The 21001-nt window shown below is 41.5% G+C and overlaps 1 protein-coding gene across 8 annotated transcripts in view; it reads right to left on the bottom strand.

The window, feature by feature from the left end:
* Positions 1 to 21001, bottom strand: part of LOC138735810 (protein NDRG3-like) — a 124422-nt gene that overhangs the window by 66375 nt on the left and 37046 nt on the right. For all 8 annotated transcript variants that reach the window (XM_069884270.1, XM_069884271.1, XM_069884263.1 and 5 more), the window contains one exon: positions 16041 to 16076. In XM_069884270.1, the coding sequence (XP_069740371.1) occupies positions 16041 to 16076 (36 nt within the window). The remainder of the gene's footprint in view (positions 1 to 16040; positions 16077 to 21001) is intronic.

Genomic DNA, 21001 nt, shown 5'->3' with positions numbered 1-21001 from the left:
AATTGAGTTTTTTGAGGAGGTGACAAAAGAAATTGATGAGTTTAGGGTGGTAGATGTGGTCTACATGGATTTTAACAGGGCATTTGACAAGGTCCTCCATGAGCAGCTCATCTAGAAAGTTATGAGTCAGGGGTCAGTGGAAAATTATCTGTATGGATTAAAAAAATTGGCTTATAGGAAGAAAGCAAAGAGTAGTAGTGAAAGGAAAGTATTCTGCTTGGAGGTCAGTGACCAGTGGAGGGCCGCAGGGATCTGTTCTGGGACCCCGGCTCTCTGTGATTTTTATAAATGACCTGAATGAAGAGGGGGATGGATGGGTCAGTAAATTTGTGGATGACACGAAGGTTGGAGGAGTTGTGGATGGAGCTGAAGGTTGTCGTATGTTACAAAATGATATAGACAGGATGCAGAGATGGGCAGAAAAGTGGAGATGGATTTCAATCCGGATAAGTACGAGGTGACTGGTGATCTCCTGTAAGTCTGCGAACAAGTGGGCAACCAGTGAGTGCACAGTTATCAGTAAACTGTAGCTCGTGCGCCACAATGCCCCAGACTTTTGTTTTCGCTCTCAGTCTTGCGAGGTCGAGGAGCCCGTCATCAGCTCTCATTTGTAGGGCAGAGGACCTACGTACAAAGTTAAGGAAGGGAACCTTAGGGGAGTTATTAGAGATTAAGCTTTTTTTAAAAAAAACACAGAGTTGTGGGTGCCCGAAATGGTTTGTCAAAGATGGTGGTGGAAGTGGAAACACTGGGGGAATTTAAGAGACTCTTAGACAGACACATGGATGAAAGAAAAATAGAGGATGATGGGGTATGGAGGGTTTAGTACTTTATCTTAGGATGGCATATATGGGTTAGCACAACATCAAGGGCCAAAGGGCCTGACCTGTGTCTATGTTTTGTTATGTTCCATGTGGTGACCTAAACTCTTCATTGCTCAAGGCATACTTCAGCGGCATAGTTAGCATGTGCTCTTACATTCAATACCTACTATTCAGTGCCAAAGGGCCAGATACAAAGCCTTTTATTTCAATTATAAGATGATTTCTATTTAAAGGAATATTAGCCTAGCTAAGTAAGTGACAAATTTTACCATCTTATCTGCTTAAAATTAAACACCCCAAGTACGATGAATTGATCAGCCAATTGATATTGCACAAAGCAGCTTGCTGAGTCATTTCAGATGTTAATCAAAAGTGGTACAACCAGAATCGCATTTGGCCAATCCAGCAAATCCACAGGGTTTCCACTGTAAATTATGGCATCTTCTTTAAATTACAGGCTTATATTTTAATCATTATAATTTAAATTTCCCACTCCTCTCTTCCAGATAATTAGTTCAAACCTCTGATTTACTGAAGCAGTAATAATTACAATTCCCCTGCATATTTCAGTCATGTGTGAGAACACAAAAACAGGCCCATCAGCCCAACTTGTCCATGCTGACCAAACTGTCTACCTAGCCTAGTCCCATTTGCCCATGGAGTGAGACTGTTACCATGCTGTATGTCTAAATTATTATTTTTTTTATTTACTACTTTTTTTTTAAACTTTATTTATTCGTTCAAAAAACAAATAATATGACATATACAGCAATTAAATATGAACGGTTTCCAGAATGGAGGACCATCGCCTTCCCAAGATCGTGTTATATGGCGAGCTCTCCACTGGCCACCGTGACAGAGGTGCACCAAAGAAAAGGTACAAGGACTGCCTAAAGAAATCTCTTGGTGCCTGCCACATTGTCCACCACCAGTGGGCTGATATCGCCTCAAACCGTGCATCTTGGTGCCTCACAGTTCGGCGGGCAGCAACCTCCTTTGAAGAAGACCGCAGAGCACACCTCACTGACAAAAGGCAAAGGAGGAAAAACCCAACACCCAACCCCAACCAACCAATTTTCCCCTGCAACCGCTGCAACCGTGTCTGCCTGTCCCGCATCGGACTTGTCAGCCACAAACGAGCCTGCAGCTGACGTGGACATTTACCCCCTCCATAAATCTTCGTCCACGAAGCCAAGCCAAAGATGATATATATATAAAAAGAAAAGAAACACCCCCTCCCTTCAGCCAACTCTCTTAAGGAGAGCCATAAAAAAAAGAAAAAAGAAAGAATATTTTTAAAAAGTTAAATATACATATTAAAATCTAATCAATATAAATTGAAATGTAAATATTCTGAGTATAACAGCCACTTATTAATTAAAAAATTATAATTATCATGCGAAACATACGTAATTTTTTCCATTATTAAACAATATTTCATCTCATTATGCCATCTATTAATATCAATCATATTTGTATCTTTCCATGTACTAGTAATACATTTTTTTGCTACAGATAAAGCTAAATATACAAAAGCAAGCTGGAATTTATCCAATTCCAAGCCTTTCAGAGGTTGCAAACTACCCAATAAAAATACTGTTGGATCTAAAACTATTTTAATCTTATACAGATATTCTAAAAACAATTGAATTTTCTTCCAAAAAGATTGTATATGTGTACAAAACCAAACAGCATGAAAAAAAGTTCTAACCATATCACCACATCTAAAACACAAATCTGATTCAATAAAACCATATTTTAAAAATTTTTTCAGTTGTCATATATAATTGATGTAAAAAATTGTAATTAATCATTGCATAACGTGCATTTATCAATCTAGTTACACTGTCATAACAGATATCTAACCAATCCTCTTCAGAAAAAGTAAAACCAGTATCCGCTTCCCATTTAATTTTAGATCTATCCCAACCCTTTTCATCCATACCATCCTGTAATATTTGATACATAAATGAAATATAATCCTTCTCTGGTACCTTCATAAGAAAAGTCTCAAATTTAGTCATTTTAGGTAAAATCATATCTCTACCAAACATACATTTTACCAAAGATAGAATTTGATAATAAAGAATTCTTATCAATACCAAAATCTTCCCTCATCTGATTAAAAGACAAAAACTTACCCTCTTTAAAACAATCTCCCAAATTTTTCACACCTTTAAATTTCCAATGCAATAAACTTTGATTGAAAAAGAAATAAGTTGATTATTATACAATGGAGTCAAAGCCAATAATTTACCCCTAGAGCCTATCATTTTATTTTTCTTTATCCATAACTTCATTAAATATTTAGATATTGTTGTAACAAATTTATATTCCACCTAAACAAAAATTGATGTATTTTAAATTCAGAAATACTTGCCATCTCAATAAAATTGAGCCCAACTAGGAGGCCATACCAAATCCATCAATGAACTAATAAATTTAAATTGGGCTGCCTCATAATAATTTTGAAAATGTGGTAAACGTAGTCCCCCTAACTCATATTTCCAAGTTAATTTATTCAAAGCTACTCTCAAAAATTTCCCCTCCATAAAAACTCCCTAACCATTTTATTTAAATCTCGAAAAAAATTTTATCAAGTAAATACGGAATAGATTGAAACAAATATTGTATTCACGGAAAGATATTCATCTTAATTGTATTTATCCTTCCCATTAAATTAATAGGTAAATCTTTCCATTTAATCAAATCCGTTTTAATTTTTTCATTAACGGAGCATAATTTAATTTATATAAAGATTGATAATTAACATTCAAAATTATACCCAGATATTTAATTCGATCAGTCCACTTCAAATTAATAATATTCTTATAAAGTGAATAATCTCCTTCACTTACCGGTAATATTTCACTTTTTTTCCCAATTAACTTTATATCCAGAAAGACATCCATATTGTATTAAACACTCCTTCAAGTGTAAAAGTGACTGAGCTGGGTTTGTTAAATACACCAATACATCATCAGCAAATAAATTAATTTTATACTTCTCATCTAAAACTTTCATACCTTGTATCTGTGCATTTTATCTTATCAACTGTGCTAAAGGTTCAATCATTAACGCAAACAAGGCCGGTGATAAAGGACAACCTTGACGAGTTGATCGAGTTAACTTAAAAGATTCCAAAATCAAACCATTCGTCAATACTCTAGCTATCAGTTTATTATATAGAGCTCTAATCCAACCAATAAAAGAAGGACCAAACTTAAATTTCTCCAAAACTTTAAACAAAAAATTTCATTCAACTCTATCAAATGCTTTTTCTGCATCTAAGGATATTACCATCGGATGATCTAAGGAGCATCGAAATCTATTAATCAAACTACTCACACGCAAAATGTTATCTGAAGCATATCTATTCTTTATAAAACCTGTTTGATCAATGTGAATCAACTTTGGTAAAAATTTAGCCAATTTATTCGCTAATATTTTAGCTATTATTTTATAATCTACATTTAACAACGAAATTGGTCTATATGAAGGTATTTTCAAAGGATCTCTATCTTTTTTAGGAATTACTGTAATTAAAGCACTAGAACAAGACTCAGGTAATTCATAATATTCTCCAACTTGATGTAATACATCCCCAAACACTGTAGATAAATCATCATAAAAAATTTTATAAAATTCAACTGAAAATCCATCATCACCAGGCGATTTACCGTTCGGCATTTCCAGCATTGCCATTTTAATTTCCGAATCAGTAAATGGTTCTTCTAACTCCTGTATATCTCCATCCTCTAATATCGGTAAATTCAACTGTTTTCCTTCAGATGTATATAACTTTTGATAAAATGAATAAAATTCATCATTAATCTCATGAGGTTTATAAGTAATTAGAGAATTCCGTCTAACAGCATTAATAGTCCTCGATATCTGTTCTTTTTTTAATTGCCATGCCAATAACTTATGTGCTTTCTCTCCCCATTCATAATATCGTTGTTTAGTCCTATTAATCACACATTCAAATTGATAAGATTGCAAAATATTATATTTCAATTTCAGCCTAGATAATTCTATTTTCTGATCTTCTGTAGCATCTTTCTGAAATTCCTTTTCTAGTTCATCGATTTGTTTCTCTAATTCAAGACTCTGATTTAATCGATTCTTTTTTATTTTAGAAGTATAACTAATTATTTGTCCTCTCAAATTGGTTTCATAACATCCCATAATACAAATTTACTTTGAACAGAATTAGAATTTTCTTTAAAAAAAATTAATTTGTTTTTTCAAAAAAATCAATAAATTCCATATTTTTTAACAACATTGTATTAAATCTCCAACGATAAGCTATTTGAATTTTCTCAGAAGTCTCATATGTAAAATATAACAGAGAATGATCTGAAATCACCCTACTTATACATTCCACTTGTTGTATTTTCCCTTGTAAATGTGCCGATACTAAAAAGAAGTCAATCCTTGAAAACAATTCATGTCTAGATGAATAAAAGGAAAAATCTTTCTCTGTCAGATTAAGACGTCTCCAAATATCTACTAAATTAAGATCTTTCATCAACGTTTGGACCTGAATTGTGATCTTGGATTTTTTAACTTTCTTCGGAGATTTATCTAATAAAGGTTCCAAAACACAATTAAAATCACCTAAAATATTATCATTAGCCTGACCCAAACATAAAAATGCATCCGAAATAAACACTTCATCATCTGCATTTGGAGCATAAATATTAAGTAAAGTCCAAAATTCTCTAAAAATCTTACAATTCAATTTAAGAATACATCCTGCCTTTTCCTCCATTGATTGTAATTCAAAAGATAAATTTTTTATGTATCAATATTGCTACACCTTTAGCTCTAGAATTAAATGAAGAAGAATATACATGCCCAACCCAGTCCCTTTTTAATTTCACGCTTTCCTTCACATTCAAATGTGTTTCTTGTAAAAAGGCAATATCAATTTTCATTTTCTTAATATACGCCAAGACTCGCTTACGTTTATTCGGACTGTGTAATCTTCGAACATTAAAAGTAGCAAACCTCAACTTTGACATACCTATTATTATTACTAAATACCAATAGTATCTTTATATAAAAACTCAAATCAACGTATATAGACCCTCCAAAAAAAAAATCACAAATTAAAAAAAAATACAAAATAATTTTAAAAAAAGAAAATCCCCCCCCCCCAAAAAAAACTACCAAAAGGTAGTAATCCCCTAAACAAAAATTGGGTGTGGGTCACCCACCAGTGGCTGATGACTAGTAAAGAACTTAGTGCAGATCTCCCCCTCCCCAGCCAAACAATCAGTAACATCAAAATATCATAATAACAAAAGATAAAATAGAAGAAGAAAATTCTTCTTTTCATCCAGAAGATTCCAATCTTGAAGATCCCATTTCAGAAGGTGGTAGACTCTTTCCATTCCCGTTTTTCCCATTTCTGCCATTTCTTCCGTTTCCAGAGCAACCAGATTTTTCTTTAGGAGATAATAGTGGACTACGTCTTTGTCCTCTTATATCTGGCAATGAATCAGCAAAAATCATTGCTTCATGATCAGTTTCAAAAAACCGAAATTGATAGTCTCCATAAAACACCTTCAACACTGCAGAGTAACGAAAAGTAGACTTATAACCTTTACGCCATAAAACTTCTTTAACTGGATTGAATCGACGTCGACGTTGAATGACCTCTTGACTTAGATCAGGATAAAAAAAAGACTCTGCTATTCTGAATCAATAATGGGGTTTGGCGTTGTCTCGCATTTTGTACTGCAAGTCGAAGTATTGCTTCTCTATCCAAATAACTCAAACATCAAATTATTACCGGTCTCGGGGGTTGACCAGCTGAGGGTGTTCTTCTTAAAGCTCTATGGGCTTTTTCCAGTGCCAATCCCCCAGAGAAAAAATTCTTGCCCTAATATTTGCGGAATCCAGTCTTTAAAGAAACGAAGAGGATCTTGTCCTTCTATACCTTCTGGCAAACCAACAATTTTCACATTATTCCTTCTGCTTTGATTCTCCAAATAATCTATTTTTATTTCTAGCTCCTTCTCACATTCTCCTAATTCTATGACTGATTTTTCCACCTTCAACACTTTTTCTGTGTTAGAAGTCACTTGTTGTTTACAGTCCAAAAAAGCAGTCTGAATTTTAAAAAAATTCTTCATAAGATGGATCCACACGTGTCTTAACCATATTTAATTCTGAACTTATACCAGCATTCATATGAACCTTTTCATTCATTTGAGATGTCAACAAAGGTTTTATAACAGCTTGAATAATTGCATTCAATTGCATACACTGTAAGTCAGTAAAGCTCAGCTCTGCTCTCTCTGACATAGTGGCAGAACAAGGTAACTGTAGCTCCTGCTGCAACTCAACAGAAGGCATTTTAAAAGTTTTACTGCGAGTCTGGACTCCCAGCGACGGCACCCCAACTTCCTCAGGGGGTCGCCGCTGGTCTCCCCCCGTATCTCGTTGTTTTTTTCATCAATTCACGAAGAAAAACGATTTCTTCAGTTTGAAATGCTACCTGATGCATTTCCAACAATGGAGTCATCTTCCTGCGTGCTCCCTCCATTGAAATCGAAAGGGTTTCCAAATCGGGGTCCATTTCTTGGGAATACACACCTTCTTCCGGAGAACGGGTAATTCCAGCGCCATCCTTCATTTGGTGAACAGTAGATTTTTTTTTCAGCCCCCACAGACGACCTTTGGGGTTTAGACAATGAAGAGATTGAGCCTGGGGCTATATCAAGTTGTCTAGGCCCCAAATCTTCAGCACTTCGAAAATGTAACTTCTTATGAACTTGAGGTTTAGTCTTTTTACCATTAGTGGCCATAATAATTCCTTAATACTTTAAACTAAAATTTAAAAAGTTTAAACTTGAAAACAAAGGGTTAAAAAAAATGGGTATTTAAAAGTCTGGCCAGAGAGGTCGAGATTGCACATCTAGACTCTACGCCATCTTGCCACGCCTCCAAAATTTACTACTTCCATTGGCAGCTCGTTCCACCCTGGCCATCAAGATCCCTTTTAAACCTTCTCACCCCCCTCTCCACTCCACTCTATGCCTGTTGACATTCATGATTTTATATACATTTATGTCACCTTTCCGTCTCCTTTGCACTGGAGAAAACATTTCAGGCTGATCCAATGTCTCCTTATAACTCAAGCCCATTAGCCCTGGTAACTTTCTTGAGAATCTATTCTGTATCTTTTCCAGCATCAGTCCTACAGTTAAAACTGCACATAATACTTCAAGTCTGGTCTCACCAATGTCTTGTACATTTGTAACACTTGGGTGAACCAGTGTGTTTATTTAGAGGCTCATCATGACTTCCTTACTTCGTTGTTAAAATCTGCAGGTGTTGGGGTCAAGTGAAACTCAGCAGGTCACACAGCACCCATAGAGAGTAAAAGGTCTAAGTCCTTTGTCGTGAATAAGAGAAAAACTGGTAGATGCCTGAAATATAAAGGTGGGGAGAGGAGCGGGAGGGAGGAAGGGGGAGGACCGCACTAACAGTTAAGAGGTTGCAGGTAGATACAGGTGGGAGGGTAGAAGAGAACAAAACCTGAGAGGTGATGGGGAGAGAGCAGAGGACTGAGAAGGGTGACTCATTCAGTTTATTTTTCTCTTATTTTCAACTCAGAAAATGCTATTTCCCCAATTAACCTTCCAAGCATGTACATTTTTGGAGGATTCACCTATCACTACCTGACCTTTATTTAATTAAAAGTAGGGGAACAGTCATTCATTGCTCATTCATTGTCCCGAGCCCTACTGCAATACCAGACTAGATCACCACAAAAGTTAGTCCATCTTTCACCCTGTCTACAGTTCTCTACCCCCACCACTCCTGCCCAGCTGGTTACCATCTCATGACCCCCCACCCTCAGTGCAGGATAGGGAGGTGCTTAGTGCTGCTTTGCTCAATAGTGCATGGACGTTGTGACGATGCAGAGCGAAGTCCTGCTGTATCGTGGCAGAGAATAGAAGAGGCCTATGTGGAAAATGAGCAGCTTCTCTGTGGGGTTTCACCCTAAGAGACAAGACCCAGTGATTTGCCATACCTGGTAGCATGATGAGGCTGCTCAGTCAGTCTCAGAACGGAATATACTAGGGTCTTTAAATTTAGACATACAGCACAGTAGCAGGCCCTTCCAGCCTGCGAGCCCAGGCTGCCAAATTACACTCAATTGACCCGCAACTCCGGTACGTTTTGAAGGATGGGAGGAAACTGGGGTGCCTTGGAGGTAGCCCACACAGACACGGGGAGAATGTACAAACTCCTTACAAACAGCGCCGGATTCGAACCCTGATCATTGGCGCTTTAACAGCACTGTGCCGACTGCTGTGCTACCTTCAGAGAAGGATAAATGGAATCAGTCAGGGCTTAAGATTCCACTCACTATCCAACAGCTCCACGCCCCACCTCAGTGGAAGGCAATGGAGTGTGGGCATCAAGTGAGGCCTCATTTCAACCGCCGATCAGTTTGGCATCTTTTAAGCATAATTCTTGCATGGATTATACCTGCACATTTCCAATGTATAAACTTCCTGAGTTAAGATCCTGTTTGAAAACCTGTTCTTGCAGCCACAGCTAAGGCCAGCTGCTCTTTGTTGTTTTCGAGCCAGATTATAATACCTGCTGAATATGACAACAAACCTGAGCGTCAGCACGTACTCCAGTCCTGTCACAATCCATTAAACCCCCAAGCCTGGGATTAGTGACCTTGTGCTGCTTTACTCAATGACGAGCATTGTGTGCCGCTCGTCCTGGCAGGCTCGCTTTGCTTACTCCCATTTACAGTATTGTTGCAGTAACAAGTTGTATCTGCACAATTTTATAATCTCTAGAGCTAGAATCAGAGAGCACTCAGACAATTAAGCCCACTGAATCTATCCTAACCACTGAGCCACCAGCTACACTAATCCAGTTTAATTCTCAAGATTCCTTTACTGTCATGTAATAGTTCAGAACGTAATATAACACAAAATTTCCTGCTGCCAGTTGTAAGCCAAAGAATCGCCATTAGTGTTGCCTGGCGCTCCATACAGTAAGAGAGAAAGAGAAGTAAGAGAGAGTCCCTTCAAAGTGACTGGGTCCATGGATTCACCGCCAGCGCTCCCACAGCCTCTACAGCCGTACAGACTCCAGTTCAATTCATTGACAAACCGAGCTCCAGATCCAAACCTCCAACGCGACCAGGAAAGCCTTCAGCGCCCGAGAGGTCCTTCAGGAGCTTTCTTGTCTTCATCACCCCCTCAATCTCAGTTCTGAGACCTGCGTCCCAATGGCCAGTCTCCTGACCAGATTGCCTGCAGCTTGTGGGGGGGGATCCTCAGCTGCTGAGCCCCTCACTGATTTGCTGCGGTTTTTCCGTCAATTCCACCCAGGTTCTAACACTTACCTGCAAGGGTGATCTAGGGTTCAATAAACCTTCCGGCATTTTTATTGGGGGGGGGGGGGGAGGGATGCTGCGGGGGAAATCTGAGCACCAATGGGGATCCCACATAGTCACAGGGAAGCACACAGCGAGAAGCAGGCACTGAGCCCAGGACAGCAGCTGAACCACTGCACTGCAAAATACTCCAGTGCAATGGATTTGTGAACTTCAACAGAAAGTGTGCAGACACTAGGGTCGAGTACAATAGGCAAACATGCTGGAGACTTAGCAGGTCATGCAGCTTCCGTACAAAGTAAAGGGTTTCCAGCGTTTCGGACCTGAGCCCTTCATCAGGTACAAGAAGAAAAACAGGTAAACACCGGTGGGGTGGGGAGGGGGGGAGAGAGAAGGAGAGAAGAAGGAGGAAGTAAGGGGGAGGATCACAGGCAAACAAACAAGATAAAGTTGGGAGCATAGAAAAGAAGAAGACGAGAAATGGTGGGGGTGGTGGTAGCTCTCTGATAAGAGAAGAGGGTGGGGAGGTGGAGGAAAGGAGACAGAGGAATAAGGAAAGAGAGACCCGGGGAGGGCTCTAACAATTGATATTAATACTTTCTGGTTGGAGAATGCCCAGACAGAATATAAGGTGCTGTTCCTCCAAATTGTAGGTGGCCTCAGTTTGGCAGGGCTCGAGGCCATGGATGGACATGTCAGTGTGGCAATGATGTGTGGAATTAAAATGGTTGGCCATGGGAAGGTCCTTGCTATGGCAGCAGACAAAGCAAAGGTGCTCAGCTTTCAGAAATAGCTGATCAATTTAATGACCAATGTATCCATTTGAGAATGGTTAAAGGATGACCATCAGTCAGGACGGCGCCTCGTGAATAATGTGGAATATTTTACATCTGCACAGAAGGGCAGATCAATTTAGTGCCTCATCTGAAGGAAGGCACCCTACTCATCACAGCACTGTGGAATGTGGTGCCAGAAGTCATTTTGAGGATCTTAGTTGATTAGTCCAGTGGCTAATGCTGGTAGAGCAATGGATGATCACCATAATGTCAGTTTTCATCTCTGAGGTGGCACCTACACAGTCTTTAAGGGTTGGAGAAAGTCATGGAGAGAATGAGGGAAGAGGTCATGTCCTCTTCACTTTACTACCATCGGGAAAAAGGTACAGGAGCCTAAAGACGAGCACCCAGAGGCACAAGGACAGCTTCTTTCCTGCTGCCATCAGATTCCTGAATGAACAATGAACCAAAGACACTGCCTTACTTTTTGTGCACTATTTTTATTTATTGTTGTCAGGTGGTTTATATGAATGTTTGCCCTGTGATACTGCTACAAAACAACGAATTCCATTACTTGTTCGTGACAACAAATTCTGATTCTCAAGAAACATTTTTAAGTTGAATGCCAGCTAGGATGAACTTGGGGGGCAGCTAGTGTGACTTGGAACATGATTAGGTGTGGATAGCTCCAGACTATGCCAGTCAAGTATTCACAGAGAGTGTTAGATTGGTAGCGTGGCAAAGGCTTTGCAACGAATGAGCTGGCCCAAGGTTAGAGGTGGGAGGCATTACAGAGGTGAGAGCAGGTCGTCTTTTGTAATGAAGTGTGATGTCACATGATAATCCAGAATGAGGTGCTTGGGAACATGGTAATCAATTTACTTGTTTCTAGCAGTGGCCTGGATGGTGTCTTTCTGACACCTACTGTAGAATGCAGGAGGGTGCAGGTGAGAGAGGTGCAGGAGCTAAAACTTCAGGTCATTCATTGGGTGTCCCCAATCCCACATTTGTGGGCAATGTCACCAAGACATTTTTATTGGGCGGAGGTTTTACAAAATAAATGGCCAGGGTGAGAGGTGCAATTAACAACACGTACAAACTCCTTATAGATAATGCCAGTGACCCGGGTTCAAATCCGGCGACGTCTGTAAGTAGTTTTTATGCTCTTCCTGTGTCTAAGTGCAGTTTTTTCCTCCAGATGCTTCAGTTTCCTCCCACATTCAAAAGACATATGTGGTTAGTAGGTCAACTGGTCACATGGGCTTATTTGAGCGGTATGGGCTCATGGGCTGGAAAGGTCTTGTTACCATGTTATATTCCTGAACTCTAAACAAAACATCAAGGAGAAGAGAACTGACAGGAAGTGTTTCCTGCTAGTTATGAAGCCAAGCCTTGGAGAACAGTTCTACACACACACACACACACACACACACACACACACACACACACACACACACACACACACACACACACACACACACACACCACAAAAATGTGTAAATCACTTTCATAAACAGTAGGTGGTGTGTGTGATCAAGTGATCATTTTAAATCCAGGACAGATAGGCTTTTCATAGATTAGGTGGTGGGGGTGGAGGAGGGAATTGTATGTCTGGATCACTGTTCAACTTCACAATGAGTGAAGGAACAGGCACAAGGGGCTAAATGTCCCAACTCCTGTCTCAGGAAAAATTCAGCATTTTATTTCTGTTTTAGACCAATGGTTTTTTAATATAAGCTCCCTTGAGAAGTCATTTATGGCAGTTTCTAAATTTTTCAGTCGAGTTCTTGCAAGCGGGGGCAGCATGGATGGAGTAGCGGTTAGCGCAATGCCTTTACAGCACTAGCGATCGGGAGTAGGGTTCAAAAACCACGCTGTCTGTAAGGAGTTTGTAGATTCTCCACGACTGCATGGGTTTCCTCCGGGGGCTCCGGTTTCTTCCTACTGTTCGAAACATACCACAGGTTGTAGGTTCATTGGGTGTAAATTGGACAACACGGACTCGAGGGCTGAAATGGCCTGTTACCGTGCTGAATTTTTAAAAGTTAAATCTGAATTGTGCTTTCTGAAAGGGAGATAATTCAATCATAAATTTTTTAAACAAGTGGGAGATACAACATTTTTTTTTAAAAGTAGTGTTTTCTAGGCAACATGGAAAAGAACCAGAGAACAGGACCAATTCAACAGGATAAATGGCCTCTCCCTATACAAGGAATACTTGGATTACCTAGGGGTGAGGAAGAAACTCATGCTGGTGACCTTTTGACTTGGATAGTCATAGGCAGATCTAGGGTAATGGCAGCTAGGGTACATACCCTGGGCGCCACTTGTAGGGGATCATCACTGACCTGATCTCGCCCGCCCAATATCTAAGTCCTTAGCCCAACAATGAATCTCCATCCCAGGGATGCAGTGCTGCCGGGGCTCACTTGAATGCCGCTCTGTCACCTCAATGGGCCGCTCCAGGCCGGCATTTCGTTGGTCTACTTCAGCACCTCATTCAATGCGGGATCAATGGGCAAAATGGCTGTCTTCCTTACCCAAAATACCCCAGCACCAGAGAAACCAAAATGGTTCCAGCTGAGTGGGGAATTATGGACCTACTTTACCTAGATACACTACTGTAGATAGAGTATTGAAGTGGAGCCAAGAGTCGGTCATCCCACCTTGTGGAGGGAGAGAGTATCGCGGTGTCAAAGAGGACAGGAGAAATCTAGGCACATTGCCACTTTGATGTGACAAAAACAAAATCTCAAACAGGAGATTCAAAGATGACTTGAGTCGCTCTTCTTTACCCAAGTCTAACCAACACCAGTTGACTATTTCCCAAACAAACAAGGCCCCGATCAGGTGTTATCTCCTCAACTCAAAAGATGCTGGTCAGCCGGACAGGCAGCAGAGAGAGAAAAACAAGATCTGTGACTCGGGTTTACCCAAGTTGTTCCATCTCTCCACCAGTGACATACTAGGGCAAGGTTTCCTCTGCTACTGACTTTCCACATTATCCACAAGTACAATACTCCCTCTGACTTTCCAATCCCTTGGGGTCAAGCAGGATCCACTTGGAGAGGAGCTTCATCATATACTATTTATTGCTCTCTATTTACACAATTGCCCCCCCTGTGGCACCTTGACCTGGGATCGAGTTCATTGCTGTCTGAAAGGAGTTTGTACATTCTCCCTGTGACCTGCGAGAGTCTTCCCCAGGGGCTCCAGTTCCCTCCCACCCCCTAAAACATATAGGGTTCTTAGTGTCTGTGGATTTGCCTCCAGTGCTCCCACAGTGACATACAAATTGTCTCCGACTTACAATTTTTCCAAAGTTACGATGGTTCAAATCTGTACTGTACTTCAAATTTTGGCTAGGCTATGATGTTCAGTATCTCCTGACAGCACGGTATTAGCTCTCACACTAATCCACTGCCCCACTCTCTCCTGGCAGCACTGTATCACTCCCCACACTGATCCCACTGCCCTGCTTTCTCCCCACAGCCCTGTGTTTGTCTCCACATTGATCCCACTACCCTTTTTCACCATGATTTTTTCAACATGATTGGAGTTCCGGAATGTAAACCCATCATAAGTCGAGGACTACCTGTTTTATCAATCCCAACATTTCTGTATTTACTCATTGGACTTTGCCTTGGTGCAATCTGCTGTTGAAGTTCAGACCTAGAGACACCAGCCCAAATGATCCTAGCCTGTGAGCACACATTGCACACCTCGTGAATGTTTAATCTTAGTTTTAATGATACAGCACAGTAGAAGCCCATTCCTTCTGTGCTGCTTAAGTATACCAAATTGGCCACGAACCCTATACGTTTTAGGGGATGGGAGGGAACAGAGCTCCCGGGGAAAACCCTCACAGGTCACAGGGAGACTGTACAAACTCCTTACAGACAGCACCGAATTCAAACCCAGGTCAAGTAAAAGACAACATTATTCTACTATACTTGCACTGAACAAACTTTACTTGCATGAATATATAAACCTTAAAAAGAATTTAACTTTATTTTCAGTCATATTCTTTGAAAATTTAACCATCACTGCATCTGCCGGTTCCTCCCCCTCCACGGCGAAAGCCAAACAATAACATTATAGATAATTAACACCCCCTCCTCAAGTTTACAGATAAAGCCTCTGACTAAGGTGACTCTTACCAAGCAGGGATAAGGAGATATTTTAAGAAAATCAGTGAGCCAGCTCTTCATCCTGGACGACGCCATTGCTGTTTCACAGAACTTTATTCAAACAGCTACCATGATTAAAGCATGACCCCCAGCGCACTCCACTGGCTGAATATTTCATCCCATCATCACCAAAGGTTTATGTGTTACCTCAAAGAACATTTACTTTTGCAATTTTAAATTTGCCTATTTTTTTTTAAACCTATAATTTTTTTTAAAATTTATTTTCCTCATTTGTTTTTGCTGATTGGTTGAATTCTGGATACCAGGGATTTTACAGTATACATGTCCCGGATTGGTTGTGTGATTGTATGCTTTGCACCAAGAACTAGAAGATGAAATGAAGTGACCCAGTGTGTAAAAGTAGAAGACACAAATTTCTTGTTTATTTTCATTGTGTGATGACATCGTTTAATGGGTTTAATGTATCATATAGGTTGAATGTTGAGTGGGTGGGGAGGGGGGGTGAAGGAGGGAGGGAAGGGAGGGGGGAAAAGGGGAGAAAATGACACTGTGTATATTCAAGAGGGAAATGTTTGCGTGTTATTTGGTCAGTATGGTTCATAGTGCAAAAAATTTAAAAAAAATTTAAAAAAAGAACTAGAAAATGTATTGTCGATAATTATACTTGAACTTGAACTTGAAACTTGAAGAATCTGGAGGGATTTTTAAAAAATAATTTTGTATGAATAAAGTCTATTTTCTTTTAAGAAAAATTCTAACGCAGAACACTGCTGCTGGAACAGTGTTGCGCTATCTTTGCTGCCCGGGAGACTAATCCCCTTGTACGTGTCCAATGATGGATTAAAACAGCCCAAACGAAAAGCACAGCACCACAACCACTTGGCCAAGTGATACAAAGGGGACTCACCTGGCAGTCAAAATCCTGGAAGTTCCGTGCAGAGTTCTGTGGAGAAAGGAAAGGAGGAAGCCATTAATAACATGATTCAACGCCAGCCAGTCAATGCCTCAGACAATTGCCCAAGACTTCACAGATGTGACAGCTTGCCGGTGAGATCATCCCACAGGATTACGTGACCAGCAAAGCGCACACCGTTACGTACTTGAATTCAACAAATGAATGGAAAATTGCAGAGAACGTCAAGTGACCTTTGCATCAAGGAGGAGGCAGCTGGCCTCTTATTTTCAAGGAGAGCATCTAGAAAGGTGAGGTGAGCAAGTGGACCTTTTGGATTTTAAACCCGTGGAGAGCGGGGAGTGGAGACACAGTGTTCCCCCCATGGGGTCCAACTGCCCAGCCCCACTGCTGATGGCCCTGTGCAGGCTTTCAATGGCCTGTTAAAGAGGCCAGCGGTGTGTTTTATTTCAAAGCTTGCGCCTGCGGGGTCTGAGCCCAAGATGGCGGCGCCTATGTTCGGCAGCAACCCCAAGGGGTTGCAAACTTTGGGGAACAGCGGTCTGGCACAGGGCACCAATAATGGGCAAAACATCCCCCGCTGAGAAGGAGAAGCAGAAGAGACAACCCCAAGGATGGTGAACAGCGAGGGTCACACACAGGCTGCAGGTGCCTGGCTCGTGAGAACCAGAATTCGAGAGGGCGCTGAGGGCAAGAAGGGCCTCCGAGAGGCCCTGGGCTCTGAAAGCTTCCTCATCGTGTCGGAGGCTTGGATCTAGACTCAAGTTGCTGATGTTTTGAGCTGAATTGGAGTCTTGTTGTGAGGCTGCAGGAGCGCTGGAGGCAAATCCATGGACACTCAGATACTCTGAGGGGACTTGTTTGCTTCTCTTTCTCTGACTCTAAGGGGTGCCAGGCAATATTACACCCGTTTTATTACATGACATAAATAGTATCTGAAGAAGCCCCTCTCCATAGATCTTGCTTGGCACGGAGGGATTGGAAAGTGGCACATGTGAATAATGTGGGAAGTCAGAAGCAGTGGAAACCTTGCACTCGTTGACAAGGATGTAGGAGATGGTGCCTGCTGCCTCACAACTCTAGGGATCTGTGTTCATTCCTAATCTTGGGATTTGCCTATGTCTGATGTACAGTTTGCATATTTGATGTCTTATTTGATGTACTATGTATGAGATGTCAACTGGTCTGCTTGCAAAACAAATCTCTCATCACTTCATTGTGCTACATGCAATTATAAACTTGAACTCCCACTGAATGCATAGGTTCCCTCTGCCCCCACCACTCCACCATGTTGGTAGGTAAATGGCCACTAAATTGCCCCCAGCATAAGTGATGACAAAGTATCATTGAGTGTGGGGGTGGGGGGGGGTGGTGGAGGAGGGAAAGAGCCAATTGTGACAGGGAATAGGTTGAAGACAGATGCGAGATGATGGGACTGATGGATGCGGTCAGAGTGCTGCCAGGGACCTGATGGGCCAAATAGCCTCCTTGTGTGTTTTAAGGGATAAGATAAAAGGATGACCTGAAGTTAAATCTGCTCAGTAGGCTATTTTTTTCAATGATGAAATCAAGGGACTGAATAAAACGATTTGCATTTCTATAGCGACCTTCAAGGCTTCAGGTTCGTAGCGAACAGAATGCTTCAACACTGCTGTCACCATTACAAATGTCAGAATCAGAACAACCAATTTAGACAGAGCAAGTCCCCGCCACATCCACAAGAACACCAGGCACAATTCCCTCCCCATCCTTGGAAACGTCGTGATGGGATTATGTAGGGGTTAACAATGGGATTTATCTGAAGAACAGGACCTCAACCAGTGCAGTGTCCCCTCAGAAATGCACTGAGGAGTTATCATGGGGTGTGAGAAGGCTGCTGGATATAGGGGCTCGACGTCTCCGCAGGGATTAGCTTTCCTTGGCACCCCTTTTCACGGTGCCTCACTACACGAGACAATCTTTTCTTTTCTTTTCTTCTTCTTCTTCTTTGGCTTGGCTTCGCAGACAAAGATTTATGGAGGGGTAAATGTCCACGTCAGCTGCAAGCTCGTTTGTGGCTGACAAGTCCGATGCGATCCAGGGTGGGAAAAATCACAAAGAGATTTGAACTTTTCCAACACAAGCAAAGGCCGTTGTGTCTATGCCAGATAATTAAAAGAAACTTTACATCCTAATCCCACTTCCAGTACCAGGCTCCTACCATGCAGAAGTATATGGTCAAGTACCTTTTAAACACAATGAGGACATCCTCCCCAATCATCTTTGCCGGTTACAACAAGTCCCTTCTCGTTATTGAAGTCAGCCATCCCCAACATTACTTTTGCTACGGCCCCCTTAGGACTCTTCTCAAAGTTTATGGGCCCCCTTCCCTGTGAAGCAAGCAAGTTTAGTTGCTTTATCACCCCCCCACCCCCTACCCCAGTATTTCTCTCCTACTAGCTACATAAAAAAACAGAAAAAAAAATGATTTCAGTTGTGGCCCCCTTACATGTCCCAAGGTAGGGGACATCTGGCCCCTGTTGAGAATGGCTGATCTAGAACCCTCAATTTTGTACCTCAAGTCTCTCTTCAGCCTCACTTGAACAGAATGTCAGCCTATTCAATCTTGCCGCATGGCCAAAGTTTCCATTCCCAATTATCATCTTTTAAACTCTTCACACACCCACTCTCGTGCAACCACATCTTGGTCATGTGGCTATAACAGAGGTATGCAGTACCAGAGATGTGGCTCTACGAGTGCAGTGTACAGTTCTAGCATAATCTCCCTGATCTCACATTGTGCATCAGCTAATAAATATTTAAAACCATCTCAATGATCTGCCCAAACTTCTGACTCACAGACAAGAGCACTTATCTGAGCCAAGAATTATGGGTCGCCAATCAAATATCAAATGTGGAAATTCTTTCAAAATAGCAAAGCTGGAGTGGCCTCTCCAGGGCACAAGCCAGGCCAAAGTTGATGTGGACATCTGTCTGTGTCCATGCAGTGGGATTCCCCCCCCCATCTCAATGCTAATGACAGGTCCAAAGAATGACGACAAAAGTTAATAGAGTTTATTGCTAGCAGCAACACAGGAGTTGCCGTGCCGGTGCTGGGTACAGCAGTCGGCCACCATCAGGACTCCAACTCAGGATTTTCCCCCTCAGCCTTTCACGTAAGTGGGTATAGCCACAAGGCAGCAGAGGTTTGAAATCAGAGTTTTCCCTCTCCTAGATGAGTTACCCTCCATGGTTAACGAGCCCCATTTACCCAGAGCAGCTGGCTTTAAAGCACCAGAGACCCACCTTTGTCCCTTCTCCTGTCAGTGAGAATGGTTCTGCCGGGCATAAGAACGATGCCACGGGTGAAGACCAGGAGTTGGACTTGGTTGTCAGAGGCTGTTTGAGATGCGCGCCATGAAGAGCATTTGTGTAGCAGTGGGAGCTCCTCCCCACTCCCACTCTTCGGCTATGACTACTTTTAGAAATTCAAAATAGACAATGCATTAAAGGAATAAAATGCCCATAATTCCAGAGAACTGGGATAGAAGAGCCCACTTCCAACCTCGGAGTTTAATTCCACATGTTGAACAGTATTAAACAAGATTAGGAAAGGTGCACAAGACTAGAATCAAAATCAGGATTTATTGTAATGAACAAGTCATGAAATTTGTGACAGCATATCACAGTGCAAACATTCATATTCTAAACATCTTACAATATTATGGTAAAAATAATAATAATAATGCAGAGAAGTGAGGCAGTGTCTTGGTTCATTGATGATTCAGGAATCAGATGGCAGTGGGAAGAAGCTGTCCTTGTGCCACTGAGTGCTTGTCTTTAGGCTCCTGAACCTTTTCCTTGATGGTACCAGAGTGAAGGGCGCCTGGCCTGGGTGGTGAGGAAGTTGAGGATAGATGCTGCTTTTTTAAGACACCACCTCATGTAGATCTCCTCGACGGAGTGAAGTCTGGTGTCTGCAGGCCGATTTAATGACCCTCTGGAGTTTATTCTTGTCCTGAGAGTTGGCGCCTCCATATCAACCAGCCAGAATGCTCTCCACAGTACACCTGTAGAGGTTTTCGAGAGTCTTCGGTGACATACTGAATCTCCTCAGACACCTCACAAAATATAGCCATTGGCCAGTCTTCTTTGTGATTGCATCAACATGGAGACTCCAGGACAGATTCTTGGAGATGTCAACATCCAGGAATTTGAAGTTCTTGACTATCTCCACTACTGAGCCCTCGATGAGGACTTGGTCGTGTTCCCCTGACTTCCTCCTGAAGTCCACAATCATCTCCTTGGCTTTGCTGATGTTGAGCGCAAGGTTGTTGTCATTACGCCATTCAACGAGCTGATCTATCTCCCTCCTGTAGACTTCCTCATTGCCGTTTATGATTCTGACCACAACTGTGGTGTCGGCTGTGTCAGGACAAATACCAACACAAAAAAGTTCACAAGAGGTCAATCTGACTACTGGCATGCTGAGGATTTCTTTTTAAATGTAAAGTTCATTCCTGGATTGCAGATTTTACTTTTGGAATGAAAAGTTTTGAGTTTTATTCTCAATTTTTGCTCATATTTTAAGTTTGCTTTTTTGGAGAAAGATTTAGTTACGATGCGCAAGTGAATAATATATTTCAGCAACTGTATAACCTTTTTTTGTTCTCCGTTCCTTACATCAGCTATCCTAAGGCTTCAGCAACTCAGATTCATAGTGCCAGGAACCTAAGCACACCAAGGACAGTTGGTGCAATGTCTTTACAGTGCCAGCGATCGGGACTGAGGTTCAAATTCCGTGCTGTCTGTAAGGAGTTTGCACGCTCTCCCCGTGTCTGCATGGGTTTTCCCCAGGAGCTCCGGTTTCCTCCCACCATTTGAAATGTACCAGAGGTGTAGGTTAATTGGGTATAAATTTGGCAGCACCGACACTTGGGCCAAAATGGCCTGTTACCGCGCTGTATGTCTAAATT

The sequence above is a fragment of the Narcine bancroftii genome, chromosome 6 (assembly GCF_036971445.1).
Source record: "Narcine bancroftii isolate sNarBan1 chromosome 6, sNarBan1.hap1, whole genome shotgun sequence".
Taxonomy (NCBI): Eukaryota; Metazoa; Chordata; class Chondrichthyes; order Torpediniformes; family Narcinidae; genus Narcine; species Narcine bancroftii.
This window is presented reverse-complemented; position numbering and strand designations above follow the sequence as displayed.